The sequence below is a fragment of the Amphiprion ocellaris genome, chromosome 11, assembly GCF_022539595.1.
Source record: "Amphiprion ocellaris isolate individual 3 ecotype Okinawa chromosome 11, ASM2253959v1, whole genome shotgun sequence".
Lineage (NCBI taxonomy): Eukaryota > Metazoa > Chordata > Actinopteri > Pomacentridae > Amphiprion > Amphiprion ocellaris.
In genome coordinates, this window is record NC_072776.1 from 35159767 (window position 1) to 35186912 (window position 27146).

The following is a 27146-nucleotide window of genomic DNA, read 5'->3' on the forward strand; positions in this document are numbered from 1 at the left end:
ACTATAAGATACATATAAACACTACAAAGATACATACAAACACTATAAAATACATAGAAACACAACGAAAGACGTATAAACACTATAAAGATACATAGAAACACTATAAAAAATTTTAACTATAAAATACACACAAGCACTATAAAAATACACAACCACTGTAAAATACATACAAACACTACAAAAAATATGTATAAAAACTATAAAAATATGTATAAACACAATGAAAAAATGTTGAAACACTATAGAAATACATATAAACACTATAAATATAAGTATAACACTATAAAAATACATCTTAACTCTATAAAATCCATACAAACACTATAAAGATATGTATATACACAATGACAGCATCAGAAATCAGTCAAAATGCCAACACAATGCATGATGGGACATGTTGTTGATTAGTGACCATCAGCTGAACTCCATGTTTCCTGGTGCATTGTGGGATAATTTGCTGACTATAAAGAGTGTGGAGACTGATTCCAGACATTAAGTTCCAGTGATCAGGATGGTCGTCTGTTTGTGTTTCAGAGGAAATGTGATCTAATTCCTGTTCTGTCTGTCTGTCTGCAGGGAGATCGAATCTTCCAGCGAGCTGTTGGACTGAGCAGACCAAAGGTAAACATCATTTATAGCTCCGCTGATACCTGAGACTCTTTCTCTGTTTTACTCACTATGTGGTCAGAAATACATGCAATGTTTCCAGGGTTCCTCTGCTCAGACTTTGGGGAGAAACAGTAAAATCTATGTAAAGTAAAAACAGTAAGGCTGTTAACTTATTTAACAGAAATCTTTATTAACATTTAATTCACAAAAAATGTTTGAGGAACATTTCTTGAAGTCTTCAAGAACCTTCAAGAGAAGTCCAGTGTACTTCTCTGGACTCCTCTTGTAGGTTCTCGTTCAGAGAAGTCCAGTGGGCTTCTTTTGTAGGTTCTTTATGACGCTCTTGTGGTCCTTGTGTCATTTCTGACCTTCCCTGAAAATTTCATCCAAATCCGTTGGTCTGTTTTTGAGTGATGTTGCAAACGGACGGACAAACCAACGCCGATTGTCACATTACTCCACCATGTTCCTTGGTGGAGTAAACCGGGATCTTGATTGTGAACCATGTTTTGCTTCCTAACATTAGCGTCAGTTGGGTTGTCTGATGTTCTTATGGCTAATCGTCACACATCTCTGTTCTGCACATACTTCTGGTCTCTGCAGTTGTCGGTAGGTCTGCTCTTAGAACTGCTTCCATCAGGTTTTACTGTGATACTCCAGCTCCAACCATCTGCTGCTGTTTGTACTTCTTGTACTGACGGACCACGTCTTGAACATTCCTCTCCTCTCTAATGTTATTTTCATCTGCTCTCTGGTATCTGGACACTTGTTATTATCCCACCGTGTTCATAGCTGAGGCCAAGCCGCAGTGTTTTTCTATTACCGTCCTCAACGTCACGTATTCAGCTTCACAACGTAAATATCAAACCGGTTGTAAAAGAAAAAAAACCCGGCAGGAACCCAGCAGATGGTTGGAAAGTTAAGTTGTGGTTTCCAAAATAAATGTTCTCGTACAGACTTTCTGGTCGTCCCACATTCATCAGATATCTCTCACTATTAATCATTAGCAGCCGTTTTGTGTTCTTCTTGAGTTTCATGGAAAACCAAATGTCTCTCCAGCATTTAGCCACAGCCGGTTCAGTGTTTTAAATCTGTGGTTGGTGCGGACTAATTCCTGGATACTTGATCCAGAAGTAGGATCATTTTACACAACAGGCTACATGGTTTAGAATAAACACACTGGATGGAATCTGTGAGTTTTTTACAGGAGGAACGTTTCTACATGTTAGTATTAAATATTAGAACCTGCTGGGTGCCAGGTAGCTGGTGCTAATGTCGCGGAAGAGAAAGAAATGGTTCCAATTTTGAGAGAGCACTTTAGTAGGTTTAGAATTTATAGAGAAAATGATATTTTCTATTTAACACTATTAAGATTTCTACAAACGTTTTACCATCGTTAACAACCAGTTCTTTTAAAACAGGATGAAAACGGATGAATATTTTACTTCAGATTCAGATAGGAACCAATAACCAGCCAAACCCACATGATTTCTTTTTGCTTCTGTCTAGTTTTTCCTCACTGTAATCATTTTTCTCTGCAGTATAAAGTCCTGCTCCTCTGGTGCAGTTTAAACAGCATTTATTTTACAAAAACTGAAAAGAAAACTTGGAATGTCCAACATTTTTCTGAGATGTTTCTCCATGCTGAATGGATCTCCAACTACTTCCTCCTCTGTTCTCTGTTTCTGAGTCATGCTGACTTTATTTATTCATCCAGTAGCTTTGGTTTTACTCTCAGTCTCACGTCATTTTCTGTCATATTTGTGTTGCGCTTTCTCTTTTTTCTCATTTTGTGTCCCATTTGTGTGTTTTTTTGTGTGTTATTTGTTCTTTTGTCTGCTGTCTATCATTTTCTGTTTAGTTTGTGCTGTTTTTTTGGTCTCATTTTTGTCATTTTGTTTCTCATTTAGGGTGTTTTGTGCATGTTTTTAGGTAATTTTCTGTTTCGTTTGTCACTTTTTTGTCATGTTTTTTTGTTACTTTGTGTCTTATTTTTGTCATTTCATGTCTCTTTATGCTCATTTTATCTCCACATACTATAGATATTGAACTATTTCCTTATTTCCAGCCTCTACAGACCTTTGCTGTCTCCATTTTGTGTCTCATTCTTATCATTTTATGTGTCTTTTGGACAGTTTTATGTCTTTGTTTTTTACTTTATCTTGTTTTTGTGGTCAGTCAGTACAAACAGAAAGAAAAAGACCAGAGAGGCTAAAGTGCAGAAAAACAGTTAAACGTTGTAAGAAATTTTCAAAATAAAACAACACAACAACAGCAGATAAAATAATAATAGAACCAAAAGTCCCATATTAAAATAAGAAAAAACAAGTGGAATAAAAGAAAATGGAGGATTAAACCATAAAGACAAGGTTGAAAATAATAATATTAGTAATACTAAATAAATAAGTAAATAAAGGGTAAAAGGGAATGAAATGAACAAATAAAATGCAGTTCTATAAAACTAAGTTATAAGAAGTGATTTAAAAGACCTAAAATCCAGGTTTCAGCTGTTTTCTCTCCGCTCTGACCTGATTCATGAAGATTTCAACTGGTTTTATTTTGTTTGTGACTGTTTTAACTGTATTTGAACCTGAGGGATTTCCCAGCTGATCCTGAAGTCTCGTTTAAAGCAGCTCTGACCTGAGATCAGTCGGTCTGCGGGTCTCTGTCCTGTTATCAGCCTCACAGCTGCACCTTCTGCTGATCCCAGGACAGATTTAAGGCTGTGGTTGTGGTGAAGGAGTGGCTTCAGCATTCATTAAAGGAGGCGGTTTGGCAGCAAACTGGAGGTAAAAATACTCCTAGTGACGTCGAATCGACACGAAGCCGACTGGAGGAGCAGAAACAGGTTTAGAACGATGATTTATCATCATAAAAATAGTTTAAGATTCATCCTGAGAAAGACAATCTGTTTATATTTTAACCTCCAGAAGAGAAGAAAAACTTCCCAAAAAGTCACCAGAAAAGTTTAAAATTTAGAAAAATCACAGAAAAAAAGGTGTTTTATTGCATGCTAACTGTAAAAAAAAAAAAAAAAACACTGAATAAGAACCCATAAATAATGTCCACATTAAAATCAGTGTTTTTATAAATAATAATTTACTCTTTTACATGTGACTGTAAATTACAGTTTCATAGTCACTTCCTGTTATTTTGCAGATTTTATTTGTTTAGTTTTATTATAAATAGTAAAACTAGAAAAAACAGAATTATTATAATATCTTATATATTTATAAAAATACAGATTTTCTAGGTGGACATTATTGTGTTTTTTCTCCTTTTTTTACAGTCAACATGTAAAGTCTGGCTTTTTTCTGTGATTTAATTTATATTTATATTATCTGTAATTTAACACATCAGAGAAAATGTTAAAACTTCCTGTTATTTTGCAGATTTTTTGTTTTAGTTTTTCTTGAATTATAGATAATAACCAGTAAAAAAAAACACACAGAGAAAAAAGTATTAATTTACCAGAAAAAAGGCAAACTGTAAAAAATCTATCAAATCAAAAATCTGTATTTTAACAAATAGTAAATAATTCTTTCACAACATTTGACCATAAAATTATTTTATTTTTACAGTACTTAAATAAGTAAAACACACATCTCTGTATTTAACAGATGTGTGCTGTAATTTGAAATAAACTCTATATATTAACTTTTACTTAACAGGTTTATCCTGTTTTGATAAATTATTGAAAATCATATATTTTACATTTCTGTCATTTTCACAGTTTTTACATCTTAGAACGTCACAATGTTTTTTCTGCTTCTTGCTGTCAGATGTTTACTGTTTGGTTGGTTTTTCTTAGTTTTTTTACAGTTTATAATTTGGCCTAATGGAAGCAGAAACAGACTAAAGTCAAAGTGAACTTTGCTGTTAATATTTCTACATGTGTAGAACGAGAATTCTGTCCCTCAGTGTACAAAAATATAAATAGAGAGCAAACAAGTCAGCAGAATAACTGTAGCTGCAGCAGAATAACAGGAGAAAATAAACATGTTTATTTTCTGTTTGTAGTATAAATGTTAAAAGACTGAGATTGTAGGAAGCCAAACTTGAGCCTCTCTGACTTGGTTCTGTTGGTTTCTGTCTGAAATATTTCTGCCTCCAGTCGTACAATAGAAAGAACTTCCTGCTGCAGAAAAAATAGATTCAGAGCTCCAGCAGCTTCAGGGTCAGATTTCAGCAGCTGAGGGCCAAAGAAGTCCACAATAAACCAGACCAGGACCCACGAGGACAACATAGATCCACAATAAACCAGACCAGGACCCACGAGGACCACATAGATCCACAATAAACCAGGACCCATTTACAAGAAGAAAAGGGCAAACTAAAAACCAAAATGTCCACACCAAAAATATGTATTTCAACAAATTTGCATTTATAATAATTTGCTCTTTTACAACATGTGACTGTAAAATTACACAGTTTTGTTTTCCAGATTCTTTTTTTTTTGTTTTGTTGAATTGTAGATAAAAATCACAGAAAATTATTGTACTATATTAATAAAATAATAATAAAGAATAATAAAATAAAAAGAAAATAACAAAAAATATTAATTTGCAAGAAACAAAGTGCAAACTGTAAAAAAATAGTAAATACTTTCTTTCATTACTTTATTTTTGCAGTATTTAAACAAGAAAAAATATGTAAATGTTATTAATATTAGTATTTTTACAGATATTTACCGTTATTTAAAAGGAAATCTAGATATATTATGTTATTTTACAGATTTTTCCCGTATTGATAAATTCAGGGAATATATTGTAAAATCACACAAAAAACATGTTAATCTATTTATCACAAATAGTATATATATATATATATATATATATATATATATATATATATATATATTTTTTTTTTTTTTTTTTTTTTTTTTTTTAAAAACAATGTGTGTCTGTAAAATGACGGCTTTGTCGTGTTTAAATCAGTTAAAAATGTCCCTATTTGTTTTGATATTTGCTGTTATTTTCATCCTCCTTACAGCTTTTGAACATTAAACTGTTCCACCATGTTTTTAATGTATTTATATTAATTAAAATGCCGTATTTTCCAGTTTATTTTCAGAGTATTCAGGGTTTATCAGTAGAATCCTCCCAGAGCAGCTCTCTGGAACAATCTGCTGACAGGAAATGATGTCATCCTGCTCCAGGTCCCAGGGGAAGTGATGTCATGTTGTTTGGCTCAGCAGCTTGTTTCCTGTGTTCTGATACGATACAGAACAAACTGACAACTGTACCAGTAGACGGACCTTAAAGCAGTACTTCCACTGCTCGTATAAATACTCCTGTAGTAACGAGGTTCTAAACAGATCTACCTGTTAGTGGAGTAGAGGCTGGACATGGACTAGAACCTCATCTGGTTCTAAACAGATCTACCTGTTAGTGGATTAGAGGTTGGACATGGACTAGAACCTCATCTGGTTCTAAACAGATCTACCTGTTAGTGGATTAGAGGTTGGACATGGACTAGAACCTCATCTGGTTCTAAACAGATCTACCTGTTAGTGGATTAGAGGCTGGACATGGACTAGAACCTCATCTGGTTCTAAACAGATCTACCTGTTAGTGGATTAGAGGCTGGACATGGACTAGAACCTCATCTGGTTCTAAACAGATCTACCTGTTAGTGGATTAGAGGCTGGACATGAACAGAACCTCGTCTGGTTCTAAACAGATCTACCTGTTAGTGGAGTAGAGGCTGGACATGGACTAGAACCTCATCTGGTTCTAAACAGATCTACCTGTTGGTGGATTAGAGGTTGGACATGAACTAGAACCTGATCTGGTTCTAAACAGATCTACCTGTTAGTGGATTAGAGGCTGGACATGAACTAGAACCTGATCTGGTTCTAAACAGATCTACCTGTTAGTGGATTAGAGGCTGGACATGAACTAGAACCTGATCTGGTTCTAAACAGATCTACCTGTTAGTGGAGTAGAGGCTGGACATGGACTAGAACCTCATCTGGTTCTAAACAGATCTACCTGTTGGTGGATTAGAGGTTGGACATGAACTAGAACCTGATCTGGTTCTAAACAGATCTACCTGTTAGTGGATTAGAGGCTGGACATGAACTAGAACCTGATCTGGTTCTAAACAGATCTACCTGTTAGTGGATTAAAGGCTGGACATGGACTAGAACCTCATCTGGTTCTAAACAGATCTACCTGTTAGTGGATTAGAGTCTGGACATGGACTAGAACCTCATCTGTTTCTAAACGGATCTACCTGTTCGTGGATTAAAGGCTGGACATGGACTAGAACCTTGTCTGGTTCTAAACGGATCTACCTGTTCGTGGATTAAAGGCTGGACATGGACTAGAACCTTGTCTGGTTCTAAACGGATCTACCTGTTAGTGGATTAGAGGCTGGACATGGACTAGAACCTCATCTGGTTCTAAACGGATCTACCTGTTCGTGGATTAAAGGCTGGACATGGACTAGAACCTCATCTGGTTCTAAACAGATCTACCTGTTAGTGGATTAGAGGCTGGACATGGACTAGAACCTCATCTGGTTCTAAACGGATCTACCTGTTCGTGGATTAAAGGCTGGACATGGACTAGAACCTTGTCTGGTTCTAAACGGATCTACCTGTTCGTGGATTAAAGGCTGGACATGGACTAGAACCTTGTCTGGTTCTAAACGGATCTACCTGTTAGTGGATTAGAGGCTGGACATGGACTAGAACCTCATCTGGTTCTAAACGGATCTACCTGTTCGTGGATTAAAGGCTGGACATGGACTAGAACCTCATCTGGTTCTAAACACAGGCTTTACATGGAATCAGCATTTCAGAAAACCTGAAAAAATAACAACAGAAGCAGAGTTTCAGACGATAAACAACTGATCTAACAAACAATAATAGACATTCTGATGCTTTTGTCTTTCTTTGTTAATTGTTGTGTCTCTTTGTGATCATTTTGCGTCTTTTTATGATTGTTGTTGCCCCAATTTGTTCATTTCATGTCTCATACTGTTACTTTTTTGTCTTTTTGATTGTTCTTGTTCACTTATGATCATTTATATCAGATTTGGGACATTTTGTGTCTTTGTGGTTGATTTTTTTGTCACATTTTGTGTGTCTTAGTTAATTGTTGTGGTCATTTTCTGTCTTTTTATGATGGTTTCTGCCCCAATTTGGTCATTTTATGTCTCGTATTGTTAGTTTTGTAAAATTTACACTTGACTTTTTGAACTAAATGCAGAAACACCGTCAACTTCTTTGACATCAGTCAGTTTGACTCCCAGTAGCCGTTGATTAAATCAGTTTCCTTCATGTTGGACCAGTTTAAAGGTCGTCTGTTTGTCCTGCAGCCAGAAATAATGAGTCCTATAAGGCTACTGATGTGGAGACTGATGAGAACAAATGAACCAACCAGTCGACCAGTTCGAGACGCTACATCCTTAGTTCTAGCTGTGACTGAGAAACTCAAGGCAGCGATCGTTTTCCAGACGCTTCCTTCCAAAGTTAATTTGTTGGACTCTCAGTCACTTGATGAACGTCTTGTTTCTTCTGGATGTGACCAGCGTTTGTGGTGTGTTTCTGAATACGTTCCCCGATGGTTTCCTCCTGAGATCTTAGAGTTCCTGTTGGTCTGAAACCTGATGGTTTCTACCTGAAGCCTCTAATAATCCACCGAACCAACAGATTAACAGCATGGAGGGAAGAGTTTCACTGTTGGACCTGGCAGAGCTTCACACACACACACACACACACACACACACACACACACACACACACACACACACACACACACACACACACACACACACACACACAGTAACACACACAGTAACACACACACAGTAACACACAGTAACACACTAATTGCTGTCTCAGTGTGAGTCTGTGGACTACTTATCCTCCTGGTGAGACTCAAATACTCTGATTCTGTGTTTATTTACTGAGACTCATGAAGGTCAATGTTAAAATCAAGCTGTAGTGGCAAATTTGAAAATGCTCTTTAATTATTTTGGTGTCAGTGGGTTTCACTCCTTATTTGTTAATTGTCGGTTTTACCTATATGAGGTAGGAACCTTTGTGTCTAGGTAAGGTTTCCAGCCGGAAGGGACAAATCAGTTTTTGACCGCCGAATGCTGAACGGCAACTTGTGGATGTGAATTTGTGCACTTTGGAGAGTTCTGCGAAACCAATAAAGACACTGTGTGCAACGCAAGTTAAGATGATGAAGATGATGAAGAAGATGAAGATGAAAAAAACAAAGAAGATGAAGAAGAAGACAAAGACGAAGAAGATGAAGATGAAGGCGATGATGAAGATGAAGAAGACAGAGAATAAAGATGATGAAGAAAAAAGTAGACAAAGAAGAAGATGAAGAAAAATTAATGTTCTTCAGCTGCAACTCACCATAAGGAAAAAATCAGATGCAGAAAGTGGAAAAAAACACCAAAACCAGCAGTAGATTCTTTAAAGTCAACAGTAGATGTAATAAAAATGTTTCTGAGGATGTTAACGGAACATAAATGTGTTTCTGAGGAAGTTTTGAGGATCTGAGGCTTCATCCTGATGAGTTCTTTAGTTTGTGTGAAACGTCTGAAAACTTCCAACTGGATTCACTTTTCTTCTGATTTATAGCTTCAGTCCACAAAAACCAACAACCTAAAAATAGAGAGTTACTGTGTCTTGATTTAGAGCCGTGGGAATGGACCACATCTGAAGATCCTCTTCTTCTTCTGCTTCCTGTAGTTTAGTGGCTGCAGACCAGTGAGGCTGAATGTGGGAAACTGGGATGTTCCCAGAACAGGTTCTGATCTGAGGGAACTGAAGCAGCAGATGTTGGAGGAGGAACACATTTCTAGTAACTCTGCTCTTGTTTCTGTCCTTCCTGGTCGTCTTTTCTCCACGTCTCCTCTAATTTATTGTTTTCTCTGTGGATAAACTGATTTTGGAGGATGAATCTGAAGGTGATCGGGTCACACAGTTTGGAGTTTCTGTCAAGACAAGTTTTGAATCATCTTGGACATATGTTGAGGCATTTTTGATGATTTTTTGGGTTATTTTCACCAATTTATGGGTCATTTTTGAGTAATTTTTACAGATTTTTGAGTCGTTTTTGAAAACGATCAAACTGAAAATCCACGAGAGTCCTAATGATGGTGATACAGGGTTAGACCTCCATCGTATTTAGTTTCCAAAACCTCAGACTCACCAGAAACAAACCAACAGATGAATATCCAGGAGATCACGGCAGACATTTACAAGTTTATGTCATTTAGGAGTCAAATTTTGAGTCATTTTGGACATTTGTTGAGGCATTTTTGCAGATTTTTTGGTTTGTTTTCACCAATTTATAGGTCAGTTTTGAGTAATTTTTACTGATTATTGAGTCGTTTTTGGACAAACTATCAAACTAAAAATCAATGAGAGTCTTAATAATGCTTATACATGGTTAATCCTCCGTCATATTTACTTTCCAAAACCTCAGACTCAGATGGAAACAAACCAACAGATACAGGAGATCATGTCAGACATTTAGAAGTTTATGTCATTTAGGAGTCAAGTTTTGGACATTTGTTGAGATGTTGTTTGACAAGTTTGGCTCATTTTTGACCATTTTAACTGACTTCTGTCTAGTTTTTGGACAAACTGTGAAGCTGAAATAACCTGAGAGTCTTAGTAATGATGGACGAGGCGGATGTCTGTTGGTGTTTTCATGTTTAGTCTCAGTCGGATGAACTTTCCAACAAAAATCGTTCTTTGTTTAACCTGGAGGAATAAAATACCAGCAGCAGAGTCTAGTTTTTATAAAGTATCATCAGATTTAGATCGGTTCTTCTCTATTTGAGGAAGCGTCTCTGCTTCATGACTCACTGCTTTCTAGAATCCATGTGGTCGACAGGCGGCTCAGGGATGAAGGTTCAATATTTCAATATGTGCAGCAGATTTCTGATGGTTTAATGATAAATTATCTCCTTTTCCTCCTCGTCTTCTCTTTATTTAGATCAGATTCAACTTCATGTCACTGCTCAGAGACAATAAAAACAGTTTAGCATTAAAGCAGAAGTAAAAAAGAAAGAAAACAAACAGAAGAATGAAGTTTTTGAAATAAAACATATTTACAGTATGATGTATAGAAGTATTCAATATTTATCATCAGAGGTCGAGAGATAGAAAGACTAACACAACAGACAGAACAGTTATTGATCCCAATCAGTTGATCGATCAGTGAGGGTGAAACCGTCGTCCAATCAGGTGCAGCTGATGTCTGATTGGCTGCAGGAGGAAGTTTCTTATCCTTGATTGACTCGAGAATCCTGGAATAGTGTCTTAGAGTTTCCCTTTAAAAATATCTCTCAGTAACTCAGCAGCTGTTAGCGTCCATATTTACCACCGTGAAGGTCAGAGGTCACTTCCTGTCTGGTGGTTCGTAAGTTTAACAGCTGCTTCCAGCAAAACCTTGTTGAAAACTTCATGTAGAGTTTAAACCCTTGGTTTGTTTAAAGGTTTATTTCCATCTGTGTGCGTTTCCACTGTTGTAGAGATTGAGGAAGTTAAGATAAAACTGTTTATTGGTGCTAAAAGCTTCCAAAAAAATCTCATTTTTATGTATCTTCCATGAATTCAGTCGTTTGTCAATTTTTAAGTTGTTCTCCTGGTAGTAATCAAATTTAAATGACCTGAAAGGAGGTTTTCTTTCATTCTGATGGAAAATGTTCTTTTTTTTTTTCAATCAATTTTGACTCATTTTGACTGATTTCTGAGTCAGTGTTGGACAGTTTATAGTTATTATGCCACATTTTGTCTTATTTTGGACTATTTCTGAGTCATTTTTGGACTAACCATGCAAGTAAAATATCCAAAGAGTCTTAATAATGGTGGACGCAGTGATCCACCGCCACATGAAGTTTTGAGTCACGGTGGACGAAGTTTAGGTCAGGTTTGACTCATTTTAACTGATTCTGTTAAAATGAGTCTGTTCTGGACAGTTTTTGTCATTGTGGACAGTTTTTGTCTGATTTTGGACTATTATTAAGTCTATTTCAGTCCCACCATTAAACTGAAATATCCCGAGACTGTCTTCATATTGGGGGACGTGTTGACTGCAGGAGTCCTGGATGGAGACATCTACTGCAGGTAGCAAGATTAGCTAGTTTCTGTGTTTCCTTTCAATCAGATTGATCTTATTTTGGACTATTTTTGAGTCGTTTTTGGTCCAACCATGGAAATAAAATGTCCAGAAAGTCTTTATAACGGTGGACATCATGATTCACATTTAGCTGAGGCTCCTTTAAATCTGACTGAAAACATTTTGGAGTTTGTTATTGTGGGCAAATTTTGAGTCATTGTGGACAATGTTTAGGTCAGTTTTGACTCATTTTAACTGATTTTTTAGTCAGTTCTGGACAGTTTTTGGCTGATTTTAGAATATTTTTAAGTCCATTTCAGTCCCACCATTAAACTGAAATGTCACGAGACTGTCTTCATACTGGGGGACGTGTTGACTGCAGGAGTCCTGATGGAGATATCTACTGCAGGTAGCAAGATTAGCTACTTCCTGTGTTTCCTTTCAATCCGACTGAAAATATTCTGAACAAGTTTTGAGCCACTGTGGACAATGTTTAGGTCAGTTTTGACTAATTTTAAAAGACTTTTGAGTCAATTTGGACAATTTTTGTTTCAGCTTTGGACAGTTTTTTGTCATTGTGAACAAAGTTTATCCTATTTTGGACTGATTTTGAGGTCTTTTTGGACCAACCATGGAACTGAAATGACCTGAGAGTCTTTACATTCAGCTGCTGAGTTTCTGAACTTCAAATTCTCATGAAAACAAACCTGTAGATAAACATTCAGGTGATCAGGTCCGATGTCAGACAGCAGGTATCTGGATGGAGATCTTTGATTCAGATTCTGTTCCAGGCAGCTGCTTCCCTTCAGACAGACTGAAAACACAAAATGAATCATGTAAAAATGTGGTTTTCATCATCCTTCTGCTCCTGCTAAATCCACTCAGTGGAGGTGAAGTTATTTTGACCCTCAGAGACGCATAAATGCAGCTGAAATAAACCGACTTCAGAACTTTAAGAAGGCATCAGCTGTTTCTGCAGCAAATCAGGAAACTGCAGCAATAAATTCAGTGTTTGTTGTGTCACTCTGACTGATTAAAATGGAGAAGAGATGGAGGGAAGGAGGAAGAGGAGGAGGAGGATGGAATAAAGAGGAGGAAAGAACGCTGAGAGGAGGAGGACTGAAGGATGATTGCATGTTTCAATCTGACAGACAGGAGGAGGAAAGTAATTACTGTTTACTTTGGACACAACAACACACACTAACACACAATGACACACACTATAACACAACTACACACCAGTCTGAGCTGTTGTCTCAGCTGTTTGATAGACTTCTGCTGCTGTGATTCTCAGTTAATGCTGAACTTTAATGTTATAAAACACAACTTTTTAATGGTATAAAAAAGAACTTTAATGGTTTAAATCAGAACTTTAATGTTATAAATCAGAACTTTAATGGTTTAAATCAGAACTTTAATGGTATAAAACAGGAGTTTCTTCTTGTCCTCACAGTCTAAACATCCTCCACACTCCATGAATCCACCAGAGGAGGTCTGAGGAAAGTTGCTGCCTGCAGCTGATTTTTCATGTGACAAGAACTTCTAACAGCAAAATAAAAGCCTCTGACTGTTTCCTATGACTCAGTTTGTCCTGATGTCAACTAAAGCTAACGGCTAGCTAACAGAAATATTAAACCATCGGTTTATCAGTAGATGTTCTAAAAGTTCCTCAGAGCTGCTTAACCAACAGAGCCAGCTGATCAGAGCAGCATATTCAGATGGTTTGTGAAAAGACAGCTGATTTAATTACTTTTCATGATGGTTTTGTGCCTTTTTCTGCTCATTTCTCGTTGTTGGATGATAATGAGTGTTTTTGTGGTGATTTAGTGTCTTTTTGTAGTGATTTCATGGTTGTTCCATTTTGCTTGTTTTCTGTCACATTTATCACATTTTGTGTCTGATTTTTTCATCGCTTATTTACCTTTTGTCTTTTTGTGGTGATTTTTTTGTTCCATTTTTGTCCATTTGTGTCTCATATTCTTAATTTTGTCTTTCTTTGTGGTCATTTAGCATCTCTTTATGGTTGTTTTTGTCCCAATTTGGTCATTTAGTGACCCATATCTTGAATTTCGTTGGCAAAGTTGCCACTTGGCTTCTTTGTCCATCCATTTGAACAGAATGCAGAAACACTGGCAGCTTCTTTGACATGTTGTCATTTAGTTTGGAGGCGATTCAGAGTAAACGTTCAGTTCAAGAAGTCAGACTGAACAGCCTCTATCAGGTTGGAAGTCCAAAACTTCCCACTGTATGTCTGGATACAGGTGGATAGAATCTAATATCTGGGGGGATTTCGCAGTATTTTTCAGACTTTTATGTGTTTATCTGTTTACAGAGAGTAGTAATGATTAAATCAGGGAGTAGTTCTGGAGGTAATGGATGAAATTCTTCACGTTGCCGTCCATCTGCTTCGACCTTTTAGCTCCGAGTTGCTCTGAGAACGTTTTTCTGTCCTCACACGGATCAGATGAAGCTTCGTCTGAATCTCATTGAAATTTCCTGAACGATCGACGGAAAAAAGGTTCGTTTGTTGGTCGAAGTCGAACCTTCGGCAGATTGTGGCACGAGAGCGCAGCTGTGAGAGTTTTCACAAAGATCCTCCAGTCCCACAGCGACACACACACACACACACACACACACACACACACACACACACACACACACATACACACACACACACACACACAGAGTAACACACAGAGTAACACACACAGAGTAACACACACACACACACACACACACACGGTAACACACACACACACACAGTAACACACACACATGGTAACACGCACACGGTAACACACACATGGTAACACACACACACCAACACACACAGTAGCACACACACACACACACACACACACACACACACACACACACACACACACACACACACACACACACACACACGGTAACACACACACACACACACGGTAACACACACACACACACAGTAACACACACACATGGTAACACGCACACGGTAACACACACATGGTAACACACACACACCAACACACACAGTAGCACACACACACACACACACACACACACACAGTAACACACACACAGGAACACACACACAGGAACACACACACACACAGTAACACACACACACAGTAACACACACACACACACAGTAACACACACACAGGAACACACACACACACACACACAGTAACACACACACACAGTAACACACACACACACAGTAACACACACACAGGAACACACACACACACACACAGTAACACACACACAGAGTCACACACACACACACACACACACACACACACACACACACACAGTAACACACACCCTCCAGTCTAAATGACAGACTTTGCGAACCACAGGGATCTAATTGTAGCGCCGCTCCTCACGGTGTGTGTGTTTGTGGTGTGTTTTTCAGTGTGTGTGTGTGTGTGTGTGTGTGTGTGTGTGTGTGTGTGTGTGTTACTCTGTGTGTGTGTTACTGTGTGTGTGTGTGTGTTGGCTAGCTCCTGGTCCCCAGAGGGGGGTGACAGCTGAGCAGCTACCCAGGAATAGATCCTGATCTGTGGGTCGTCTCGGTGGAGGAGAGACACTCTGGGACTAAACGAGGAGATTATTGATCAGGAAGTAAAGAAGACTAGAAATTAACAAGTTAAACCACATCAGTAGAAATGTTTGGGCTGGCTGATATCCGGAGAATCAGTTTTTCTCTCAGGCTAATGAGGTTTTAATGATAAAGAGTTAATTACTGATCAGATAAATCATTAAAATGTTCTTTTACAGTCAGACAGAAGGCATATTTTGATGTTCAAAGAGTCTAAAATGACAAACTGATGAGATTTACTCTCATGTCCGAGACGACAGCCCCTTAGCTTAGCTTAGCTTAGCATCACAAGTAATGTGAAAACTGGTTCTGTCCAATGATAACAGAATTAGCCTCCAGCTGGCTAATTAACTCGTCATATTTAATTAGTTTAATCCATAATAACACCGTGAGGCTGAACAGCTCAAGTAGGTCACAGCTTTGACTAAAAACAGCAAAATTACTCTAACTTGTGTTTCATTTGACTGATTAAACTAATTCCAGCGTGTTAATGAGACTTTGCCTGTTTGTCGTGTATGCTAAGCTAAACTAGCCATCTGCTAACTCTAGCTAGATAAAAACATGCATACATGTCTGTGCCTATAAAATTCTAAAACTGTAGGTGATTTTCATTGTCTTCCATCCTCTCTAAAGTAGTCTCCTCATGCAGTGAAGCTCTGCTCCCAGAGCTCCTGCAGCAGGTCTACAGCTACATGGAAGTCTCTTCATGTTCATACTTCAACTTACATTGAATTTTAGGGAGAAAAAAGCAGTTGTAGGGGATCAGTGTAGCGTATAAGATGGGTGGTGAGAGAATGAGTTGTTTGTGGCTCTGAAACTGGAGAATGATCACTGAGCTGTTGGAGAACTTAAATGCAATCAGGCCACGGTTCGGGTGGATTTCTCTGAATGTTCTCCTCAGATTCTTCAGGATGTTACGGTAGAACTCAGCATTGAGCGTCCGACTCTGAAGGTTTAATTCGTGCTGCACAGCCTCATGAATGTTGAATAAAACAGACTGCAGTTTCCACTGTTAAGCTGCTGTTTCTGCTCCTGATGGTCGCTGCAGAACCTCCTCTGGTCACCACGATGTTCCTCCACATGAAGGTTGGATCTTCTAGATTTTAGCACATCCTGAACCTTGTGCAACACTAAGAACCGTCCCTGTAGAACGACTTCCAGGCCTGTTTTCAGGAGAGAAAGTTCTTCCTCCAGAGTTGGAGCTTCTGATTGACCAGCGTTTGTCTCAACACTAACTGGTTAAAGTCAGAGAGGACAACAAGTCCAACTGGAACATCTCTGAAGACATTTGGAGTGTCTTTAGCATCTTTTTTAGGTTGATAAATCCTGCTATTATTATACATAATGTATGATTTGTAAAAGTACATTTTATTTTTTAAAAGCCGGCATTTTTCTCAAACCCTACTGAAGGAAAATTCTGGATCTCCAAAAACAAACCATGAAACTTTACGTAAAACGTTAGAGACCGTAAAAGATCTCAAAACACGGATTTAGATGAATAATTTGTTTCTCCCATTCAGTCTTCCAGAGCTACAGAGTTCCATAGATGGTTTCAGATGTTATCCAGCCGACTTTCCAATCATTTCAATGGGGATTTTTAATGCAGTTTTTCACGAATTTAGTAAAAACTGTACGATGAGTCTGTACCAAAAGTCAGATCACAACATTCCTGATCGAGATGCATGTTTTGTTCTGTAATTCATGAGCTTTCTTAACACTGTAGGATGAGTTAGTCTCCATGCTAATGCATGCTAATGCTAGATCATGTAGAAGCTCCAGATCTGCTGTCAGACATTAGTGCAGAGTCATCGGCATACTGGGTTATTCAGATTCCTGGGCGTCTTCTGCTTCTTGGTTTTAGGTTCTCAACAGGATCGATTAGTTCTCACTACATAGTTCTATTTCCTACATAAGCTGTATTTCTGTCCTGTAGCTACTGTCCGTCACTGATTGGTTAATTATCGGTTAGATCCGGCTGAATGGTCCAATCAGGACGTCGCTCCTTTAAACGTTGGCGCCACCTTCAGTTCCTGCCATGAAAAACCTCCTGCTGAAGTTTGATTTCTGCTCCAGTTTGCGTTCCTTCTGCAAAACCCCAGATGTGACAGAAACATCTGGAATCTGATCCTGATGTTGATGACATCACTCGGTCATGTGACTTGTTGCTTCTGCACGTGACAGAAACACGGAACGTCTTTACTCCAAACACGTCAGACGTCTGCTGAGTAAATGAGGTGTTTGTTTTTAATGGATCTTTTTCTTCGCTGATGGATCTCCGTTTGGTTCCAGCTCCTCGTTTTTACTTCGCTGAGCTCGTAAATAGAGGAAAAATCATTTGGTTGTCAGAAGAATCCAGCAGCTGTTGTTAGAGAAGCAGCTTGTTGTGGTCGTAAATCAGACAGGATGTTTTTGATGGACTGATCTGGAACCTTTCCCCTGGCGCACTCTGCAGCTTCTGTTGTTGTAAATCGTGTTTCTGATCAGTATTTTTAGAACAAACTGCAGCTAAAGGCTCAGAAAGCAGCTCCAGCTTCTATAGTCTGTGTGCAACTGTGGTTCTGAATGTGTTTCTGTTGGTTTTTACTCATTAAAAACACAAAGGAGACCAATAAGAGTCTGAATATTCAGTGTTTACTGCATTAAAATACACATTTACTCTTTACAAAGTACTAAGAAGTAAAAATAACAATACTACAGGTTAGAAATACTCTTACAAATAATCATCCTGCGTTTAAATACCAACATTCACAGTAGTTGTTGAGCAGAATGGTCTATTTGTGTGTTTATTCAATTATAAGTTTATATTTATTGATGCTTTCATGTTGCAAACGCTGCAGCTGGAAAAGAAAAATGGAATGATTTTATTTACTGCTGGAGATCTGTGATGTAATAATGATAATACAGCAGATTTTTTAGTTTTTTCTATTTTGTATTATTAAAAAGAACCTTCAAAATAACTCAGTAAATAAATGTAGTGAAGAAGAAGAATAAAGCAGCAGAAGAGTAGAAGTAGAAAGTTTTACGGATATTAAAGAATCTCTAGAAGATTTTTAAAGAATTATTAAAAGATTTTGAAACCAAATCAAATATACAGCAAAAGTAGAAAGCCCAAGGAATTAATAAAAAGTAGTAGAAATATCTGCAGGATGTGCATGTTTTAACTTAGATTTTAATTATTTAGTCTAACAAATCATCTAAATAGTCCATTTTGATGCCTTTTCTGTCTCGTTTCTCTTTTTAATTTTTATCTTTACTTTTGTAGTTTGACTTGATGCCATTAAAAAGGATCCAGGCTCCTTCAAAACCTTTCAGGTTTAAATGAATGCTAAATTACTAAATGTGTCTCTGTGATTCTGTCCGTTTATCATGTTTTAACGGCTTGAATTTAATCATTTGTGTCGCAGCTTTTAAACTTGTAAACAGCTGCGGTGTAGTTCAGACCTTCAGCCACCAGGTGGAGCTGCAGACCAACCTGTAGCCAGTTCATGAACCTTTCTTCTTCTTTCCTCCTCAGATGGATCAGGTGTCTGATGAGGAGGTGGAGGTCCGGGAGGAGGAGGAGGAGGAGGAGGAGGACAGCGATAAGGAGGACCAGGACCTGGACAAGATGTTTGGAGCCTGGCTGGGGGAGCTGGACAAACTGACTCAGGTGAGCTCAGGAGACAGGAAGTTACATCATCATGCCTTAAGTTCCCGTTAAACCTGAGCTTTCTGCTGGTTCTTCTTCCATCCAGAGTCTGGACGACGGTCGTCCTGAACCTCCTCCTCAGCAGAAAGCTCCTCTCAGACAGGAGACCAACATGGCCAACTTCTCCTACAGGTTCTCCATCTACAACATCAACGGTTAGAAACATAAACTAAAATCCTCCATCTACAACATCAACAGTTAGAATCATTAATAAAACTAAAATCCTCCATCTACAACATCAACAGTTAGAATCATTAATAAAACTAAAATCCTCCATCTACAACATCAACGGTTAGAATCATAAATAAAACTAAAATCCTCCATCTACAACATCAACGGTTAGAAACATAAACTAAAATCCTCCATCTACAACATCAACAGTTAGAATCATTAATAAAACTAAAATCCTCCATCTACAACATAAACGGTTAGAATCATAAATAAAACTAAAGTCCTCCATCTACAACATCAACGGTTAGAATCATAAATAAAACTAAAATCCTCCATCTACAACATCAACAGTTAGAATCATTAATAAAACTAAAATCCTCCATCTACAACATCAACGGTTAGAATCATAAATAAAACTAAAATCCTCCATCTACAACATCAACAGTTAGAATCATTAATAAAACTAAAATCCTCCATCTACAACATCAACAGTTAGAATCATTAATAAAACTAAAATCCTCCATCTACAACATCAACAGTTAGAATCATTAATAAAACTAAAATCCTCCATCTACAACATCAACAGTTAGAATCATTAATAAAACTAAAATCCTCCATCTACAACATCAACGGTTAGAATCATAAATAAAACTAAAATCCTCCATCTACAACATCAACAGTTAGAATCATTAATAAAACTAAAATCCTCCATCTACAACATCAACAGTTAGAATCATTAATAAAACTAAAATCCTCCATCTACAACATCAACAGTTAGAATCATTAATAAAACTAAAGTCCTCCATCTATAACCACTACCTCAGTAAACTGTCAGACTTTAATTAAATCTGCTGTAGTTCAGGTAAAACGATCAGATCAGTGGAAATAAACCGACAAATCCTGGGATTAATTCATGTTGTTCTGAGCCTAGTATCTAAAATTAATAGATAAGAACCTAATCCAGTCCAACTTTGTTTATTTAGCATTAAGTTAACTTAATGAATACAATAATTTAGTTGGCCTTGTGATGCGTCGCTGTTTCCAGTAAATATATTAATACTAATTCTGATTTTTATTTTATAACTTTGTTCCATAATTCATGGATTTATCTCCAACTGTTGTCACTAAATCCTATGAAATACCTTTAAACACTATAAAATACTTCTTAACACCATAAAATAAGTCTAACCCTGCTGTTGTCCTGCAGGTCAAACTGACCCGTTTTAAAATTTGTGGAAAAAAATATATATTTTCACAGTGAAACTTCTGATGTCCACATTTTCAACATTTTTGGGAAATCTTTGAACATTTTTTCGTGGAAAAAAAGAAATGTTAAAAATGTTTCTTAAGAACATTCACATAAAAATCAACCAAAATCCAGCGAAATTTGCTGGATTTTGGTTGATTTTTTTGTGAATGTTCTTAAAGAAAATATTAAAAGTTTTACTGAAATATATGGAATCACTTTAGATATTTTAGGGGGGTTTTGGAAGATTTTTACTCATTTTTTGAAAATATTTACAAGAATTTTCTTTCCAAATTTGGGGGATTTTTTTAAAAATAAAACCTTTAAAAAATTATTGGAATTTTCTTCCTGAAGGTTTTTGCAAATTCTCATAAATTTGAGGAATTTTTTTTCTGAATTTTTGGATATTTTTCAGACGAGGAAACAATTTTTTTGGTGCTCGTAAATGAAGACAACAGGAGGGATAATACTACAAAATATGTCTCAATACTATCAAACACATCATAGTGTGATAAACGCTAGAAAATCCTCCTAAACTCTATAAATCCCATCAGGAATTAGTATAAAAACCTCCAGTTTTCTCGTCTGTCATTCTCCTCCTTCGACGCAGTGCATGATGGGACGTACTGCTGCTGTTCCTGGTGCATTGTGGGAAACCGAGTGATTAATGGTGACTTATAGAGCTGTCTTCTATCCGTCTCCAGAGGCTCTGAACCAGGGGGACAACGTGGACCTGGACGCTCTGATGGCCGACCTCTGCTCCATCGAACAGGAGCTCAGCACCATCAACACCAAACCCAACAGCAGCAGCAGCGGCCTGGCCCGGCTCGGTCTGACCGACACCAAGGTTAGAGGAAGGGTTAGCCCGGGTTAGAGTTAGAGTAGGGTTAGGGTTAGCCAGGGTTAGCCAGGGTTAGCCAGGGTTAGCCAGGGTTTGCCAGGGTTAGCCAGGGTTAGCCAGGGTTAGCCAGGGTTAGCCAGGGTTAGGGTTAGAGTTAGAGTAGGGTTAGGGTTAGTCACAAAATTGACCCGTTTTAAAATTTGAAAATGTGGGAAAAATATTTTTTTCACAGTCAAACTTCTGATGTCCACATTTTCAACATTTTTGGGAAATCTTTGAACATTTTTCGGTGGGAAAAAAGAAATGTTAAAAATGTTTCTTTAAGAACATTCACATAAAAATCAACCAAAATCCAGTGAATTTCACTGGATTTTGGTTGATTTTTTGTGAATGTTCCTAAGAAAATATTAGAAGTTTTACTGATATATATGGAATCACTTTAGATATTTTTAGGATATTTTGGAAGATTTTTACTCATTTTTTGAAAATATTTACAAGAATTTTCTTGCTAAATATTTAAATTTTTTTAAGGGAAACTTTTAAAGAATTATTGGAATTTTCTTCCTGAAAATTTTGCAAATTTCCAGAAATTTGGGGGATTTTTTTTGGAGAATTTTTGGATTTTTGTCAGACAAGGAAACAATATTTTTTGGTGTCTGTAAATGAGGACAACAGGAGGGTTAAAGGCAGCGTGAGAGTTTAGTTTAATATTTACAGTAAACGAGGACGAGGATTCTTGGAATTGCACATTTTTCTGAAACTTTATCTGTTTTCAGCTCTTTCTTTTCTTTTTTTATAATTTGTGAAAGCAGCGTAATTGATTCCTGAGCAGCAAAGATGTAAAAGAAACAACAAAAACTCTCAAAATAAAACAAAATAAAACTCTGACTCAGAGAGACGCTGATTCACACAGGACTAAAACATGTTTGGTAACTTCTGGAGAAATTTTTACTTTACAAATTACAGACAGGACAGTTTGGACCGAGATTAAAATCTACTCCAATGTTTTCTTCCATTTTATGTGAAAACATGAGGAAGATGAATCACTGGAGCTGAAATAACTGAACGTCTGGTGTTCAGGAGCCGCTCCATTAAAGACACAATGAAGGTTTAGTTTAATATCTGCTGAGCTGTTCTTAGAACCACACCTGAAGCTCTTCTTTCTGAATCCCTCTGGTGTCTGCAGGTCCGTCAGAAGCCTCCAGCAGGTCGCAGCAGCCGGCAGCAGCCAGCAGGGGGCGGTAGTAACAGCGTCGGTGGTGGCAGCAGTGGAGCGAGTAGCAGCAGCAGCAGCACCAGAGCTTCACCAGCTGGAACCATCAGAGCTCCAACCGGACATCATGGAAGACCAGCTCTGGCCTCCAACTTCAGCCTGGACGACATCACGGCTCAGCTGGAGAAGGTCAGGAACAGACGATAGAAACCTGGAAAGCTCAGAGGAAACACCACATCTAGGGTTAGATCAGGTCCTATCAGACTTCTAGAGCGAGAAGTTTAGTCTGTGAAGCTGCAGAGCAGAAGATGAAGGACGATGGAGGCTGACAGTCGATCTACAGCTCATCAGAGGAGGAAACTGATCCACAGTTTGTCTAAAGCAGGAGAGTCAAACTCATTTTAGTTCAGGACCACATCCAGTCCAGTCTGCTCTCCAGTGGACCGGACCAGTAAAACCAGTAAAACCACAGCAGAATAACCTATAAATAACCACAACTCCTAATGGTTCCTTGGGTTTAGTGTAGAAAAGTGAAAATGATCACATTGAATTAATTATCTATTTTCCAAAACATCATGAACAACCTGAAATTTCTGAAGAAAAATAAGTTCAGTTTCAGCAACATTCAGCCTCAGTTTATCATTTCCACGTTACAACTTCCAGATCACAGTGTCGACAAAAGAACACAACATTTAGTCACCTGGAACTGAACCAGAGAGGATTTACTGGAGGATCAAAACCACAACAAAAGCCAAAAACAAGACAAAATATTACAAAAATGAAACACAAAACAACAAAAACAAGACTCAAAATGACAAAAATGAGACACAAAATGGAGGTGAGCTTACTAAACATGACACGTTCACTGACATTAAGTAAATCTGGAACTGAACAATAAACACTGAAACCTCAACATCAACATCAGTCCGTTACAATAATCTGTTATCTTCTGGTAAAATGATTCATACATGCATGAAAGTCGTTGGTATTCAGGACTTTATGGAGAACTGATCGATATCATGATGCAGGGAACGGCTTTGTTTACATTTTCACCAGAGTTTCGACTTACGTAGATCAGTAGGAACGGACTTCTGACGTAAACCTGTGGCTGTATTGAAGCAGCCTCATGGTTAAACCTGTTCTGAATCTTTCCTCTCCAGGCGTCCCTCAGTATGGACGAAGCCGCCCGTCAGACTTCCTCTCACTCTCTAAGCTCCGCCTCCTCCTACACGTCGGCCACCATGCGTCGACCCGGAGCCTCTCAGCGCCAACACCGACGGACCGGATCAGTCGGGACGGTCAGCGAACACGAGGTACATTCAGGAGGCTAATTTACTAGTTTAGGAATAATAATGTGTTTAAAGTTGGTCTATAAATGCTAAAAACGCATTCAGATGTTGAATAAAGCCGACTTCAGTTCAGACTGATGATAAAACTAATAGTTCTATCAGACACTAAGTCCAGATTCCAGATAATCTCCCCTAAACGTTCATAAAAACACACCTCTACTGCAGCATCTTACAGTTAAACACATGTAGAAATATGAACATTTCATAGTGAGTCTTATTATAGCAATAAAGAAGATTTAGTCTGGTTGGTTTTGAAAAATAGATAAAAGCTTAAAGGTGGTGAAGTTATTCAGACACTGAAGTTAAAGAAGGAAATCATGAATAAACTTAACTTAAAATGAAACGGAATAAAAAAGATAAAAGTTTCCTCACTGAGCCACAAGAATAAACTTTAAAAGTCCATATTTTAGAGTTTTATGAAGCTGCTTGTTCTGGATCTTAAAGATCTCCAGAGAGATTCAGAAACTCTGCTTCCTCCTTCTGAAAGTCCGGGTTTGAAGTTCTCTTTGGGATGTTCTGGAGAAGACTTTGATTCTCCCATCATCAATAGAAGAAGTAGAAAATGAATCCATGTCTGAACAGAAATAAATGCTGTGACGTTACAGAAGCTTATTAAAAAGGTTCCGTTTTCAGAGCTAAAACTCCAACCAAATGTTAGAGTGCGACTTTTTTTTTTTCCAGTGTGTTTGGTTTTCCTTTTATTTGTGAGGTGAGCTGATCTCAGGTCAGTCTGTATTTGGAGCTTCGTTCAGCTGGTTTTATCTGTCTCCTGATTGGTCCCTTCAGGTGCGCTCCATCGTCCAATCGTCTCGCTCCTCCGTCACCTCGGCCTCCGGAGTCTCGGTGAACTCGGCCTCCTCCATGGACTCTCTGGACTCCGTCCTCCGGTCCGAGTCCGACGGTCAGCAGCCTCCAGCCGAGGGAGCCGGTCAGAGTCACCACAACACCGAGGTATGACCTGGAAGCAACAAAATGAAATAATCCTTAAAGGTTTACCTGTGATCAACATGGAGACGGAGTTCATATAAAATACAGGATGTTTCAGCTCAAAGATGTTGAAAATCACAGTTACTCTTGCTCAGAATGAGACTCTGGAGGTGATTATGAACAACAATAAGATTAATTAGTCCTCGTAGTTTCCTTATTTGACAGAAATCGCTGCATTTTCCTGTTTTTCTGGCTAAATAATCCTCCAATCAACAAAACAGATATTAAAATATTTACATTGTTCTGACTGAAACCTCTTCAAACCTTGAATTTAACGTCCGCTGAAGTTCAGAGCTGCTTAAATTCTCTAAATACTAAATAAAGAAGCTCCGATGCTTCGTTTCTGATCTCCTTTAGCATGAATAGTCCAACTGCAATGAATGAAAGGAGATAAAATCATCCAACAGTTCCTTTAAAGCCACACATCGTCCACATGATTACAACCGTCAGATTCTTTAAACATGTTAGTCAAAGTTTTTCTTCAAGGGCTGCAGATTTACAGACAAATAAACACCAACACAGCTGAACACATGAGATTAGCGAGATAATATCAGCCTTAAAGCACCAAATAAGTTGATTATAGTCAGTAAGTATGAATGCTAAAACCATAACATTGTAAAATGTATATTTAAAATATGAACTTTTCTGTTCCTTGTGAATTCTTCTTCACATCTGTCCTTCACCTGTTGATGAAACCTTTTCAGAAAAAGACAAAAGACGTAATATTTTTGGACTATTTTATGCTCTGCTTGTCTCCATCTTCACACCTCGATTCCTCCAAACTATCCACTGATCCAAAATACTAGCAAGTATCATGAACTATGTTCTTAAATATGCAGAGTTTTAAACCTTAATACAGTTTAAACCAATTAGTTTTATAGAAAGTCACCTCCTGTCCAGTCGTCATGAACAAGGAAATCAGCTACAGAGAGCAGTTTTATTTTTGCCATCAGGCTGTAAACACATTTATTTCTGCTGTAAAGTCGAACATTTTCTCATGGAGGTCTATGAGGGGTTTACTCACTTTTGGAGCCTCAAGTGGACGTTTGAGGAACTGCAGCTTTAGTATAGTGGAGCTGAAGCCATGAACTGTCCTACAAAGGCATTTATTTTGCAAAACTTTAGGCTTTAATACAGTTTAAACTGGTGAGTTCTAGAAGAATTCACAACCTGGATAGTCGCCATGAACGAGGAAATCTAAAAGGATAAAAACGTTTGTTGTTTCAGGCTGTAGATGTGTTTATTTCTGCTGTAAAGTCTGACATTTTATCATGGAGGTCTATGAGGGGTTTACTCACTTTTGGAGCCTCGAGTGGACGTTTGAGGAACTGCAGCTTTTGCTACTTGGAGATTTAGTGGAGCAGAAGCCATGAATTGTCTATGAAGGCGTCCATTCTGCAGAACTTTCAGCTTTAATTCACTTTAAACTGGTAAGTTCTATAAAGATGTACCTCCACTACAGTCGCCACGAGCAAGGAAACCAGCTAAAAGTATAAAAACATTTGTTGTTTCAGGCTGTAAATGTGTTTATTTCTGCTGCAAAGTTGGACATTTTAACATGGAGGTCTGTAGAGGATTGAGTCACTTTTGGAGCCTCAAGTGGACATTTGAGGAACTGCAGCTTAAGCGCTTGATTTTTGTTTTGTTCTTTGTGAAACATGAAGCCACAGAACATAAGTGTTGCAGATTTTCCAGACGTATAAGAGTCAGAAACAATGGAAAGAGTTCCGTGAAAATAGTATTTGAGCTGCCAGAACAGTAGAAGCTGAGCACGACGTCTAGTTTTCAGCCAGAAGCATCAGAGGAGCCGAATCAGTTCAGCCGATTCCAAACTGTCGTGCTGCTTCCGGACATTTATCCTGATAGGAACTGTGATGAGGCGTTTAAGGTTTTTTACTCTGCTGGAGTGAACTGGAGCACTACTAACATTTGTGTGGGAAATAAAGGTTGAATAATTGAAACAGAAACATCGTACAGTCGCAGTGCTGCAGAGTGAGGAGGCTTTTACTCCAGGCTGCAGGACGCCAGACAGAATGCCATTCATTATGTATCTGCTGAATTATTTACTTATTACTCATATTTCCTGACAAAGTGAACTCTGCAGACAGACACAGATCAGGAGGTTTAGATAATCCTGCATTCAGAATAAGAAGCTGCTGGTGTGATTTCCTGATCCTCTATCTCCCTATACGCTCCAGTATTCTTGTTCAGGAGTGTATAAAAGCAGATCTGCGCTGCGTCTCTCACAGATCCGTCATCTCCAGTAATCTACGCTTCATATTCCGTCCCATCATTAGTAATCTCACCAGTGTGTGTTTGCTTCAATCACTAGAAACCCTTTTATAGAA

General features: G+C 37.9%; 1 protein-coding gene across 5 annotated transcripts in view; it reads left to right on the top strand.

Annotated features, from left to right (window-relative positions):
• LOC111584947 (ras-associated and pleckstrin homology domains-containing protein 1-like) overlaps positions 1-27146 on the top strand; it is a 194798-nt gene that overhangs the window by 133772 nt on the left and 33880 nt on the right. For 4 of the 5 annotated variants that reach the window (XM_055015546.1, XM_055015543.1, XM_055015545.1 and 1 more), the window contains exons 2-8: positions 580-624; positions 18818-18952; positions 19038-19146; positions 21113-21255; positions 22436-22651; positions 23623-23775; positions 24598-24762. In XM_055015546.1, coding sequence (XP_054871521.1) covers positions 18818-18952; positions 19038-19146; positions 21113-21255; positions 22436-22651; positions 23623-23775; positions 24598-24762 — 921 coding nt within the window. In that variant the 5' untranslated portion in view covers positions 580-624. The remainder of the gene's footprint in view (positions 1-579; positions 625-18817; positions 18953-19037; positions 19147-21112; positions 21256-22435; positions 22652-23622; positions 23776-24597; positions 24763-27146) is intronic. The other variant, XM_055015544.1, reaches the window with a different exon arrangement.